Here is a 15,615-nt window from a genome sequence, read left to right on the forward strand (position 1 = left end):
CAATAAAGAAATAGGAAATTTGAATACTACAATAAATGAACTAGACTTAACAGATATTTATGGAATATTATACCCCACAACAGTAGGATACACCTTTTTCTCAAGTGTTCATGGATCATTCTCAAGGATAGAACATATGCTGGGACACAAAGCAAGTCTCAATAAATTTTAAAAGATTGAAATCATACAAAACACCTTCCCAGATCAGAAAGGAATGAAGTTGGAAATCAATAACAGGCAGATGGCCAGCAAATTCACAAATATATGGAGGCTCAACAACACACTTTTAAACAATGAGTAGGTCAAGGAAGAAATTACAAGAGAAATCAGTAAATATCCAGAGGCAAATGAAAATGACAATACAACATATGAAAATTTATGGGATGCAGCAAAGGCAGTCCTAAGAGGGAAAATTATTGCCTGAAATGCCTATATCAAAAAAGAAGAGCAAAGATCAAGGAGTTAACTGTTCACTTGGAAGAACTAGAGAAAGAACAGCAAACTATCTCCAAAACAAGCAAAACGAAAGAAATAAGAGAGATTAGAGCAGAAATAAATGAAATTGGGAAGATGAAAACAATCAAGAAAATCAACAAAACCAGAAGTCGGTTCTCTGAGAAAAATCAACAAAATTGATGGACCCCTAGCAAGGCTGACAAAAAGAAAAAGAGAAAGGATGCAAATAAATAAAATGAGAAATGGAAGAGGAGACATAACCACTGACCCTGGAGAAAGAAAGGAGGTAATGAGAAGATACTATGAACAACTTCATGCTGATAAACTAGACAACATGGACGAAATAGACAACTTTCTAGAAAGGCATGAACAACCAACACTGACTTAAGAAGAAACAGATGACTGCAACAAACCAACCACAAGTAAAGAAATTGAATCAGTTATCAAGAAGCTCCCCAAAAAGAAAAGTCCTGGACCAGATGGCTTCACATGTGAATTCTACGAGGCATTCAAGAAAGAATTGGTACCAATCCTGCTCAAACTCTTCAGAAAACTGAAGAGGATGGAAGGCTACCTAACTCATTCTATGAAGCCAACATCACCCTCATACCAAAGCCAGACAAAGATACTACAAGAAAAGAAAATTACAGACCAACTCTCTCTAACAAATACAGATACAAAAATCTTCAACAAAATTCTTGCAAATCGAATCCAACAGCACATTAAAGCAATTATACACCATGATCAAATGGGATTTATCCCAGGTATGCAAGGATCATTCAACATAAGAAAATCAAGTAATGTAATACACCATTATCAACAAACAAAAGCAGAAAAACCTCATGATCATCTCGATTGATACAGAAAGGTATCTGACAAAATTCAACATCCTTTCTTGATGAAAGCACTTCAAAGGGTAGGAATAGAAGGGAACTTCCTTAAAATGATAAAGGGAATATATGAAAAACCCACAGCCAACACCATCTTCAATGGGGAAAGACTGAAAACTTTCCCCCTAAGATCAGGAATAAAACAAGGATGTCCACTGTCCCTACCACTGGTATTTAACACAATGTTGAGAGCTCTAGCCAGAGCAATCAGACAAGAAAAAGAAATACAAGGCATCAAAATTGGAAAGGAAGAAGTAAAACTCTCACTGTTTGCAGCTGATATGATACTCTATGTTAAAAATGCCGAAAAATCCACAGCAAAACTACTGGAGCTAATAAAAGAGTACAGCAAAGTGGCAGGTTACAAGATCAACACTCAAACATCTGTAGTGTTTCTATATACTTCTAATGAGCAATGAGGGGGAAATCAAGAAAAAAAATTGATTTATAATTGCAACCAAAAGAATAAAATGGTTAGGAATAATTTAACTAAGGATAAAAAAGACCTATACAAACTACAAGAAATGCTAAAAGAAATTACAGAAGACCTAAATAAAGGGAATACCGTTTTTGTGGACTGGAAGAGTACATATAGTTAAGATGTCAATTCTACCTAAATTGATTTATAGATTCAATGCAATATCAACTAAAACCCCAAAAATTAACTTTGCAGAAACAGAAAAACCAATAACCAAATTTATTTGGAAGGGCAGGGTGCCCCAAATAGTTAAAAATATCTTGAGAAAGAAAAATGAAATTGGAGGTCTCATGCTCCCTGACTTTAAGGTGTATTACGAAGCTACAGTGGTCAAAACAGCATGATACTGGCATAAAGACAGATATACTGACAAACGGAATCGAACAAAGTGTTCAGATATAGACCCTCTCATCTATGGACAATTGATCTTTGATAAAGCAGTCAAGCCAACTCACCTAGGCCAGAACAGTCTCTTCAATAAATGGTGCTTAGAGAACTGGATATCCATGTGGAAAGAATGAAAGAGGATCCATATCTCACATCTTATACAAAAATTAACTCCTAAACATTAGAGCTAAGACCATAAAACTTTTAGAAGAAAAATGTAGGAAAATACCTTATAACACTTGTAATAGGAGGCAGTTTCCTACATCTTACACCCAAAGCACAAACACTGAAGAAAGAAATAGATAAATGGGAACTTCTGAAAATTAAAAACTTTTGTGCCTCAAAGAACTTTGTCAAGAAAGTAAAAAGACAGCCTACACGATGGGAGACAATACTTGAAAATGACATATCAGATAAGGGTCTAGTATCCAGAATATATAAACAGAGTGTTCAACTTAACAACAAAAAGACAAAAACAACCCAATTAAAAGATGGGTGAAAGATACGAACAGACACTTCTCAGAAGAGGAAGAACAAACAGCTAAAAGGCACATGAAAAGATGCTCAACTTCCCTGGTTATTAGGGAAATGCAAATCAAAACCACAATAAGGTATCATCTCACACCCACCAGAATGGCCAGTATCAAAAAACCACAAAATGACAAGTGCTGGAGAGGATGTGGAGAAAGAGGCACACTTATCTACTGTCGGTGGGAATGCAAAATGGTACAACCGCTGTGGAAGGCAGTTTGGCGGTTCCTCAAGAAGCTAAGAAAAGAACTGCCATATGATCCAGCAATACCAATACTAAGTATCAATTCAGAGGACATGAAGGCAAGGACACAAATGGACATTTGCACACCAATTTATAGCAGCATTATTTACAATTGCCAAGAGATGGAAACAGGCCAAATGTCCATCAACAGACACATGGCTAAACAAGCTGTGGTATATACATACGATGGAATATTACACAGCTGTAAGACAGAATAAAGTCATGAATCATATAACAACGTGGATGGACCTTTAGGACATTATCCTGAGTGAAATTAGCCAGAAACAAAAGGACAAATACGGTATGGTCTCACTAATAAGAACTAACATTGCGTGAACTTGGGGAATTTATTCTTACACATTATATAGCTTTCCCCTTTTCAGTTTACTGGGTATTAGAGTGGCTAGAGGGAAGTACCTGAAACTGTAGATTTGTGTTCCAGTAACCATGTTTCTTGAAGATGACTGTATAATGACATAGCTTTCGCAATAAGAAAAAATATATACTGTTTATATTTGGGACAATGGAAATGTTTTGGTAGTGAATGGTGGTGATGGTGGCACAACATTGTGAACGTTAACTAACAGCATTGAATTGTATATCTGAATATGGTTAAATGGGGAAATGTAAGATTATATATACGGTAATAGAATAAAAATGTCTTTTAAATCCATTAACTCCACAACACAGTGAGCCCTAATTTAAACCAAACACACTATTTTAATAGTACAATTGTAAAAATGTGCTTTCATCAATTGTGTAACGAATGTACATCAATGCAAGGTGTTACTAACAGGGTAGGATATGGGAAATCTGTACTTTGTGTATGATTTTTCTGTAAACCCATAACTTACCTAATAGCATCTTTTAAAAAGTATGTTGTTTGTGTATACATACTTATAAAGCAAAAGAATAAAAAAATGGGTAGGAAAGAGTTACACATTTTGAGGATAGCAGTTACTTCTAAGTTCAGAGGGAGTGGAACTGAAGGGTGGCAGGATAAAGAGTTTCAACTGTACGCATATATTTTAATTCCTAAAAAGCTATGAAGCATTTATGGCAAAAGGTTAACAGTCCTTAAACATGGGCAGTATGTACAAACACATTCATTACATTATACTCCGTATTCAAAGAATAGGAAAAATAAAAGATTACTATACCTAATGTTTATAGAATGTAATGGAAGAAAGAAAACAAGAAGATCTCTAGAGACCACTGATAGAAATCTTGGTTAGAAAGATGGCAACCTAGAATAGCAATGGTAACAGAGATGGAGAGAAGTGGATGGATACGAGATTATATTTTGAAGGGTAATATATAGGACTTGTTGATGGGCTGGATATGAAGTGTTAGGCATAGGAAGGAACCAAGGTAACCAACTAGTAAATATGTTGGCAGAGGTGCATTTAGTGAGTTGGGGAAAACTAGGGAAGGAACCAACTACAGGACATAAAAGAATCCTATTTTAAGTTCATCTCTTACTTCTCCTACTCAGATAGAAGCTCTTTCTGCTTTATCTTTATATCACCCCCTTCCCCAAAGTTCAGTATAGCTATACTGAATCAGTATTATATGCATTGCCTAAACATTGTATTTTTTGAAAACCAGACTTCCTTCTTTAAAAGTGTCAGCTTTCAAAGAAATTTGGTATCACTTAATATTACTATAGCAAAATAATAAAAACTTTCAAGAAGTTTTCACATGGCTTACTCAGATTTTTAGGTTCTATACAAATATAGGCTTCCTACTTTCCTTTTAGGCCATTTTAATTAGTTTCATATGGCTTTACCATTTAGGTGTACTATAATGAATGCAGTATTATAAGGTATCTTATTGTACATGAGATGGTATTTATAATAGGGGTATTATATAACGTATCTTTATAAACTACCACTTACTAATTTTTTATTTATTTATTTATTTTTTTTATTAATTAAAAAAAGAATTAACAAAACAATTAGAAATCATTCCAATCTACATGTACAATCAGTAATTCTTAATAACATCACATAGTTGCATATTCATCATTTCTTAGTACATTTGCATCGATTTAGAAAAAGAAATAAAAAGACAACAGAATAAGAATTAAAACAATAATAGAAAGAAAAAAAAACAAAAAAAACAAAAACAAAAAACCTATACCTCACATGCAGCTTCATTCAGTGTTTTAACATAATTGCATTACAATTGGGTAGTATTGTGCTGTCCATTTCTGAGTTTTTATATCCAGTCCCGTTGTACAGTCTGTATCCCTTCATCTCCAATTATCCCTTCTCTTTTTTTTTTTTTTTTTTTAATTAACGGAAAAAAAGAAATTAACCCAACATTTAGAGATCATACCATTCTACACATGCAATCATTAATTCTTAACATCATCACATAGATGCATGATCATCATTTCTTAGTACATTTGCATTGGTTTAGAAGAACTAGCAACATAACCGAAAAAGATATAGAATGTTAATATAGAGAAAAAAATAAAAGTAATAATAGTAAAATCAAAACAAAACAAAACAAAACAAAACAAAAACCTATAGCTCAGATGCAGCTTCATTCAGTGTTTTAACATGATTACTTTACAATTAGGTATTATTGTGCTGTCCATTTTTGAGTTTTTGTATCTAGTCCTGTTGCACAGTCTGTATCCCTTCAGCTTCAATTACCCATTGTCTTACCCTGCTTCTAACTCCTGCTGAACTCTGTTACCAATGACATATTTCAAGTTTATTCTCGAATGTCCGTTCACATCAGTGGGACCATACAGTATTTGTCCTTTAGTTTTTGGCTGGATTCACTCAGCATAATATTCTCTAGGTCCATCCATGTTATTACATGGTTCATAAGTTTATCTTGTCTTAAAGCTGCATAATATTCCATCGTATGTATATACCACAGTTTGTTTAGCCACTCTTCTGTTGATGGAGATTTTGGCTGTTTCCATCTCTTTGCAATTGTAAATAATGCTGCTATAAACATTGGTGTGCAAATGTCCGTTTGTGTCTTTGCCCTTAAGTCCTTTGAGTAGATACCTAGCAATGGTATTGCTGGGTCGTATGGCAATTCTATATTCAGCTTTTTGAGGAACCGCCAAACTGCCTTCCACAGTGGTTGCACCCTTTGACATTCCCACCAACAGTGGATAAGTGTGCCTCTTTCTCCGCATCCTCTCCAGCACTTGTCATTTTCTGTTTTGTTGATAATGGCCATTCTGGTGGGTGTGAGATGATATCTCATTGTGGTTTTGATTTGCATTTCTCTAATGGCCAGGGACATTGAGCATCTCTTCATGTGCCTCTTGGCCATTTGTATTTCCTCTTCTGAGAGGTGTCTGTTCAAGTCTTTTTCCCATTTTGTAATTGGGTTGGCTGTCTTTTTGTTGTTGAGATAAACAATCTCTTTATAAATTCTGGATACTAGACCTTTATCTGATATATCATTTCCAAATATTGTCTCCCATTGTGAAGGCTGTCTTTCTACTTTCTTGATGAAGTTCTTTGATGCACAAAAGTGTTTAATTTTGAGGAGTTCCCATTTATTTATTTCCTTCTTCAGTGCTCTTGCTTTAGGTTTAAGGTCCATAAAACCGCCTCCGGTCGTAAGATCCATAAGATATCTCCCAACATTTTCCTCTAACTGTTTTATGGTCTTAGACCTAATGTTTAGATCTTTGATCCATTTTGAGTTAACTTTTGTATAGGGTGTGAGATATGGGTCTTCTTTCATTCTTTTGCATATGGATATCCAGTTCTCTAGGCACCATTTATTGAAGAGACTGCTCTGTCCCAGGTGAGTTGGCTTGACTGCCTTATCAAAGATCAAATGTCCATAGATGAGAGGGTCTATATCTGAGCACTCTATTCGATTCCATTGGTCGATATATCTATCTTTATGCCAATACCATGCTGTTTTGACCATTGTGGCTTCATAATATGCCTTAAAGTCAGGCAGCGCGAGACCTCCAGCTTCGTTTTTTTTCCTCAAGATGTTTTTAGCAATTCGGGGCACCCTGCCCTTCCAGATAAATTTGCTTATTGGTTTTTCTATTTCTGAAAAATAAGTTGTTGGGATTTTGATTGGTATTGCATTGAATCTGTAAATCAATTTAGGTAGGATTGACATCTTAACTATATTTAGTCTTCCAATCCATGAACACGGTATGCCCTTCCATCTATTTAGGTCTTCTGTGATTTCTTTTAGCAGTTTTTTGTAGTTTTCTTTATATAGGTTTCCACTTACTAATTTATTTACTTATGGTTTTGTTTTTGTTTAATATTAAGAGTCTACTTATGGTTTTAGTTAGTTTGTAGAGTCCCTTATCTCATTTGATTCATACCATAACCTTGATAAGTAGGCAGGGCATTTGTGTTGAATTTAGTGACAAAAAAAAATAGCCGGAATTCACAAATACAATACCAGGCTTCTGGTCTAGAATTTACCAGCTTATTAATAAAGAAACTGAGGCTCAATAAAATGAGGAGACTTGCCCAAGGATGCAATGCTAATAATTTTAAGTAAATTTTGCTGTCTTTAGGAAACTGATGAAATATTGTTAGCTCATTATGAATGTATAAAGACAAGCCCTCAAAATTTGTCTGAAAGATAGATTCCTTTATTCTTTCAACATTTTTTTTAAATCTTTCTTTTTTTCTTATTAGAGAAGTTGCATGTTTGCAGCACAACCGTGCATAAAATACAGGATTCCCATATACCATCCTACTGTTAATACCTCACATTTGGGATGGTACATTTGTTACAACTGATGAAAGCACATTTTTATAACTGTTCTATTAATTCTACTCCATTGTTTAACTTAGGGTTCACTGATTGTGTTGTGCAGTTTTCATAGATCTAAAAAAAAAGATTTTACTCTAGTATCATATATACAACCTAACATTTCTCCATTTAACCACATTCAGATATAAAATTCAGGCTGTTAATTATATTCACAATGTTGGGCCACCATCACCACCATTCACTACCAAAACATTTCCTTTGTTCCAAATAGAACGGTACATTTTAAGCCTTAACTCCCTATTCCCTATTCCCACCTTGTTCCTTGGTAACCTCTATTCTAGATTCTGACTATAAGTTTGCTTATTCTAATTATATTAGTGCGCTCATACATTATATATCCTTTCCTGTCTGGCTTATTTCACTCAACATGATATCTTCAAGGTTCATCTATTTTGTTGCATGTATCAGAATTTCATTCCTTTTTATGGCTGAATAATATTCCACTGTGTATATTTATGACATTTTCTTGATCCATTCTTTGGGTGATGTACACTTGGGTTGCTTCCACCTTTTGGCAACTGTGAATAATGCTGCTATGAATGTGCAACATAATTTGTTAGATTTTCCCTTGACTTTTTTTGCTTTTTTTTTTTTTTCAGGCACTGAGAATCAAATCCAGGTCTCCAGCACAGCAGGCAAGAACTCTGCCACTGAGCCACCATTGCCCGCCTCCATTGACTGTTTTTTTTGGCATGGGCAGGCACTGGGAATCGAACCTGGGTCTCCTATATTATAAGCAAGAACTCTGCCTGCTGAGCCACCTTGGCCCGCCCTCTCCCTTGAGTTTTGAAATCAGAATCCTATGATACAAAAAAAAAAGAATCTTAGGATACAGAAGATTTTTCCACTAGCATTATATAACTGGAATGGTGGGAGTAAAATCACCTAGAGCTTGAAAGGATCATTTAAGTAGATTATTCTTCCCTTCTAAGATAAAATGTTACCAGTTTCTTTAGAGGAGAACTGACTGTATCTAAAAAGTAATGGTTAAGTGCATTCTTATACCACAAGCTTCAGAAAATTACAATTTTTATGGTCCTCAAATCCAGAAAAAATGCAAGTAAAATACCGCATTTAGGTAAATACCTCTTCACTAAACTGAACCATACACTTGCTTAAGCATTAGGTCCTAAGTTAATTTCTATTCTCAAACACATCGAATGACTTTAACCAATTTCAGAGCAGCTTTATGATTATCCTTCCCCTCTCAGTTTACCCCATTTGCTTGGGAGATCTGTAGGGTGAGAGGGTCTGAAAAGAAGTTCAGAATTCAACAAAGGGAAGATACTACAAGCCATAAATACCAATATCCCATCCAAATAAACCAAAAACTTAACCATATTTTCTAAGTGTTCAGAAATGGCACTTTTGAGTTCCAAAAGCGAATTCCAAAAGGTATCTTGGGAAGATTGTCACAAATTTAAAAATACAAAAAAGGAAACAAATATATATATGACCCACATTTTTAGCAATGTCAGTTCTGTTGCTGGATTGACATAAATTTGTATTGATTTCATTTTTCTATTTCAGAGGATGCATCTAAATGGAAAAATAATTGAGTATAAAGGTGTAAAAGATGTGTTTATATCTTCTGAAGTTCAGCATTATATTTTTATTAGATTTTATTTGTAAATAAATGAGAAACCACAGAAACTTATTGCATCGGGAAGTGATACCATAACACTGTTTTAATAATACATAACTTTGGCTGTAATACAAAGGATGGATAATATCATAGAAGTTTGAGATGGGAGGGTGCTATAATAACAAAGTTAGGAGAGAGTTTTATAAAAGTCCAGATTTCTGGGTCCTAACCTTGGGGATTCTGATTCAATAGGTTTAGAGTAAATCCTCATAATCCTAAGGGAAGAGCTAAACGTGAATGAGCAGTAACAGATTAGCGCTTCAGAGGAAAAGTACCCTTTATGATGACACCATTAGAAGAATATCAGGAACTAATAAAAAATTACAAACTGATGCTTCATGTTTACCAAAACTGAACAATGACTCACCTGGATCAGGGTCAAATTTTAGATCCAACGGATGTACAACAGGTTGGTACCGCTTCTAACATAAATTAAACAGATGACAATAACAAGTTAATCACTTAATACTGCATGTAAACATTTCTTTCAGATAATGAAAGCAAGTAACACTACAGCACCATTCTTTTTTGGGGAAAAAAATTAGATCCTGAGATATGTACAGAAGAGGGACGAAAGACAAGTTAGAGTCTGAATTTTACCTTTTATAATATTGCCTCCTACTGCATACAATAAGAAATAGCACCATAAAAATTATAATCCAAAAAAGCAATCAAAAGGCACAGAAGCTGCATTTGTGTCGCAAGTACAAAATTTTTCAAAAGTTCATTTTTAAGATAAATGTTTGGAACTCAGAACTCATACTCTCAGAGAAACTCAGTTTTAAAAATGGTCTTGGACAGACTGTATGTGTGTGAAGGTATGTTAATAAAAATATTTTTTAAAAATAAAAATAAATGGTTACCATGTCAACACACTAAAGACCATATATCCTGTGAGTCACCAGAATGATAGTAACAGAACTATAGGAACAGGCTCCATACTCAGGCAAGAAGAAAAAGGAACAAACTATTTCTCCTTACTTTTCTCCAAAGTCAACAGGAGCCAGAAGGGTCAAAAAAAAAAAAAAAAAAAAAGCTGTCCTTTAGTACCCTCACCTACCCCATCATTTTGCATCATTTTTTAAACTTTCACAAGCAGTACCTCACTTAGGGCTTGTCAATTTTCATACTTTTATGCAATACTGATTAACTGATTTTCGGTGGGATTGGAGATGGGGTAGGGAATAAGGAGGATGATGCTAGAAAATAAATATATTGAATATCTTTACTGAAGAAACCTAAAAAAAAAAATAAAAAGATTGGGGAGGGAAAAAAGCGTAAGGGAAGGAGGTAGAGTAGGGCATTACCTTGAGGGCTAACAGCCAAGGAAGAAAAAATGAAAAAAAATTCTGATCATGAATGTTTTTTTCTCATAGAATACTGACTAAAACATTTTAGATAGTGTTAAGCCCGGCCTTTACTATTTCAAAACAATTCCTAAAAGGCAGGCAAATTGAAGACCTCAATATGAAAACACTTTTTACTTTATGAGCAATGCCATTCCCTTCCCCTCCCTCCTCCACAAGGGAGAATTCAGGCCTAATTTGTCAGTGGACTTCTTGTTTATTTTTTATTTTGATTCATTCCACCCCTAGTAAATCTGAAAAGATGGGGGCATAGTATGGATGGTCATTGATACCTACAGTAATTATAAATAAGAAGCTGGCTGCTTGCATGTCTGAAAAATTCAGATGAAGGAGGTGATTGGCTTCCTGGGCTTGTGACCCAAATGGCCATAACTTTTGGAGCAAAACAAATTGACACAATTTATAAAGCAAATTTCAACCTTATGAATAGGCATTCAAACAATTTTTACCATCAAATTAACTAAATTATCCTCTAAAATATATAAACATATACAAATAATATACCAAATACATTTGACAGATAGAAAGAAAAGGGTTAAAAGACGAAATTTCTTTCCCTTTCCTGGTCTCAGAATTATAAAGTTCTTGTCAGTCTTCTACCTTCAATTTCCATTTTAATATCAGTCACATTCAAAACCTAGTGTGATTTGGAACAGGAAAGAAAGTCTTACCAGAGGGAAGCAGGAGTGACAGAGGCAAGAAAGACAAAGACAAAGACAAAAAAAAACGTCATTTATCACCACATGGACCTCATATTTTGATTTAAAATGTAAATCATCTTACCAGAATCTCTTGTTTTGCTTTTATGGTTTTGATGACACATTCAAGGATCTTTCTGGGATACTGCTTACGTTTCATGGCTACATCCACTATGATTTCATCAAACTGATCTTCAAGTACTTTGATGTCAGAATCTATTTTTTTTTAAAAAAAGGAACATCTAAATAATTCCTTAAAATGGATTGTTTATACTCTCTATGGAAATATGATACAAATAAATGACATTTAGAAAATATACATCTGATTTTGAAAAGTGGTTTTAAACAGTAGCAAATATCAAGTAGTTGCACATATTAAAATAGCTAGATCTTCACCTTAACAGGTCTATATCCTATCTATTTTGCTATGTTAAATTCTATGCAAGAAATATATCTATTTATTTCACTGAGTAGCAACTTATTCAGAAGTCTGACATCATATATATATATATATATGAAACATTTAAAGACATTGCTGATATATATCAGAATGCATTTATATATCAGGTAGAGATTAGTGAAGTACATCAATCAGGTGTGGCTTTCCATTTGTGTAACAAATATTGACTGAATCCACTTATATTACTTATTTTTTGAGGGTATTAGAAGCACAGTCATTTCTTACCTTAGTTATTCTTCAAATCAGCATCCCTCCGTAAAATTTAATTTATTCATTTAAAAAGTTAACATGCACACTACTATCACTAGCCTGTAAGAAATACTATACTATTTTATAATCAGTTTTAAAAAAAAGTCAACTAGTTAAATTTTCTATGAGGAAAGGAAAACGGTTTCTAAGCGCCATCTACTGACAAATCTACAAAACTGAAATGTATAAGCAAATTTGAGCAAGAAATAATTTTTCACTTAACAGATATTGAGTGAGCGATTACTACGTGGCAAGCTAAGTGCTGAAAACATAGTGATGATAAAAACAGATACAGTCCCTGCTTTTGAGTAACTTAGATTTTAAATCTTAAATGTACCTAGTCAAATCTCTTGGAATCAAGTCCTTTAAGGGCAGTTATAGGGACAAAGAGAAACCAGGTGGTTTGACTTATATATTTACTTATTCTTCAATTTGTTCATTCATTTATATCCTGACTTTATATGCCAGAATTTGGAACTCTCAGGGAACAAAACAGACAAAAAGCTTTGCCTCTGTAATGCTAATCTGGTGATTCTGTGTATTAGCTCAGATGCCAAGTCCTAGTAATTCTATCTTTTCAATATCTCTCGAACTTATCTTTTCCTTTCCTTTCCCACTGTATAATCCAGATCTTTACCATCTTTTGCTGGACTATTCTAAAAACCTCCCTAAAGGCCGCCTTCCTTAAATTTCTCCCTTTTCTATTCTATCCCCCATACAGTCAGCAGTTAGCTTATTAAAACACCGACTTTCACTGGTGCCAAATTCCTTAGCTTATTGTATCGGGCTCTTTATGATTTGGTCTGAAATGATCTTTCTGGCCCTATCTGCCATTCATTTTCCCAATTCACTTCTGACATTTTCCAAACATATTACTCTTTGTATCTTCGCACATACTGTTTTCTTTGCTTCAAATGTCCTTCCAGCCTACTTTCTTTCTGCCTAGCGCACTCTCACTTATTAAACAAATGCATTTGATTTAACAATAACCTACTCTGCTAAGTCTTCTTCCCAAAGTACTCTTAGTAATTCATTGTGCATTTATTTCTATGAATTACTCCTAAAAGATAAGAACCATGTCTTTTCATCCATTTCCCATCATTTGGTCATAGTGCCTGGCATTTAACAGATATTCATGAAAATACAGTACTCTCAACCATCTCCTTTTATAGTCATGGAGGGAAAAACAGACAAAGGATAGCCATACTTCCCCCAGACTGCCAAACCTGTTGGAAAACACATTTCTTAATCCATGAATTGATGAACCATGTTATAAAAGGTGGCCTAAGACCAAACAATAATTCCAAAGTGACTTCACAGAACAAGATAAAAATAGTGAAAGGTTGTGTAGTTTAAAAATATTTCTCAGTGATTCTGACAAAATCCCTCCCCCACTAACTGGCAATCACTCTGATAATACTTGACGAACACAGTGAGATTGCTTTCTCTGTTTTAATATGTAAATTGTAAAGCAATTTTGGTGACTTTGAAGAGATAACTATAATAATCCCAAAGAGTGAACAGTAAAGTTATCTGGGCAAATATTATCTTAATAGACAAATACTAACTAAAGAGGGTGGCTTGGTGGGCCTGGCATCAGCTCAAGGGTAATGGCAATGGCAGCGATGTCGAGCTATGTCAGTTACAGAGCCACATGATATGACCAGGGAGGCAGCAAAACACTCTGGCCTTCACGTCAGGGTAGCTGTTCTCCTGGACACTGCTGGGTGGACAGTGAGGAGTTCTGCCTCTCTATCAACTGCCTATTCTTTTCTACTTCATTTTTTCCTTCTACACTGATCATTCTCTACTATAACTTTGATTTCTATAGATATGTCAACATCACTAGTTAAGTCTGCTTCAGACTAGGAATAATTGTCTTTTTTAAGGAGTTTTCCATAAATACTTGGCCTCATTCTTTGTGTGGTACTTTTATAGTTTAACTTCACACTTCTTAAGGTATTTCACTATCTACACTAAGGGTTACTTGTAAAAGTGCAACTTAATTTATAAGGTATTAATCAAAGGAATTCTCTGGCCCTGTTTTTTCATCTTGGGATATTTCTACAGTATTGCCTAATAAACTACTAAGGAGGATATTTTTGAAAACTAATCAGATAAAAGCCTTGTTGAGAACAATATATGGCATATACGGGAGTTCAAAAGGCCTGCTGCGTTGTTTGTCTCAGATTATGACTTTAACCGTCTCCCAGATTAGTTTATTTTTTTCTCCCAGTAAAGGATTTTTTTAAAGAAGTGACACTGAAAATAGGGTTAAAAAACAGTGTTCAGAATAAAATTAAAAATAAAAAATAACCTGAATTGTTTAAAATGGCAAATTTTTATATATTTACAAAATAAATTTTTAAAAGTAAATAAAATGTTAAAACATTTAAAAAATGGTAACAGAAGGAAAAAATTAAATCACATACCCATAAAACCATTATCTGAAGCCTCCTGCCATGCTTGCCCATTAATGCTGACATTCTCATGCACAGCTGCTTCAAAAGTCTGCAATTCAAAATAGTCAAATCACTAAAAATAATTTTAAGTACGGAATTCAACCATTTTGGCAAAATAACTTCATATTTGTGACAGCGGATATAAAGAAAAGTAGCAGACCAGATGAATAGCACATTTTTTATTTTCAGCAAAGTGAGATTTCATTTCAGTCACTGATTCTATCTGCACCTTAGTGCTGGGAGCCACTGCACAACCCATAATCTGATGTAAAATTTTAGTATTTTCTTATAAACAACAACAAAAAAATGTACTTCTTAAATGAAACAAGGGGGAAAAAGCTAACATCTCTGGACTCAAGTAAACCTCAGTTGAACCCATATATGTGGGGGAATGAATGTCATATTAACAACAATGAAAACAGGCATGCTTAAAGTTAAGTGAAATTAATTTCTGCTTTATTAAGGACTATATTTTTAGAGATGTACATGGAGAACACAGGGATGAGATGGCATGTTATTTGGAACTTGTGCTAATTTAAAATACTTCAGAACAACCAAAAAGTAGGGGGTAGGAAAAGAAGTATAGGAAAGATTTGATAACTGTTGAATCTGGTGATGGATATATGCTCCCATCTATTTTTTTTAGATGCACTAATCTATTTTTTTATAAGGTTGAAGTATTCATCACAAATTTTTGAAAGGACTAAAAGCACTTAACAGCACCATCAAAATTTTAGTGCACATTCCATATTATTCAATATTTCACTTCTTTCAATGTATCTAAAGGACTGTTCTCATAAACCAACAAGGTTAGGACTAAGAATGTTCATTTTAGCATTATTTGAAATAATGAAAAACTGAGGGGATAAATCTAAACTACTAATTAGGAGAATGGTTAAATAAACTACAATATATCCAAGCCATGCAGCATTAAAAAGAATGAAGCCTATCTCT

General features: G+C 34.1%; 1 protein-coding gene across 1 annotated transcript in view; it reads right to left on the reverse strand.

Annotated features, from left to right (window-relative positions):
- NSL1 (NSL1 component of MIS12 kinetochore complex) overlaps positions 1-14,730 on the reverse strand; it is an 81,522-nt gene extending 66,792 nt beyond the window's left edge. Inside the window, exons 1-3 of the mRNA XM_077157781.1 lie at positions 14,632-14,730; positions 11,576-11,706; positions 9,793-9,847 (exon numbers count right to left, since the gene is read on the reverse strand). Of these exons, the coding sequence (XP_077013896.1) occupies positions 9,793-9,847; positions 11,576-11,706; positions 14,632-14,635 (190 nt within the window). The 5' untranslated portion in view covers positions 14,636-14,730. The remainder of the gene's footprint in view (positions 1-9,792; positions 9,848-11,575; positions 11,707-14,631) is intronic.
- Between the last annotated feature and the right edge of the window lie 885 nt (positions 14,731-15,615).

Source organism: Tamandua tetradactyla, chromosome 4 (assembly GCF_023851605.1).
Source record: "Tamandua tetradactyla isolate mTamTet1 chromosome 4, mTamTet1.pri, whole genome shotgun sequence".
Taxonomy (NCBI): Eukaryota; Metazoa; Chordata; class Mammalia; order Pilosa; family Myrmecophagidae; genus Tamandua; species Tamandua tetradactyla.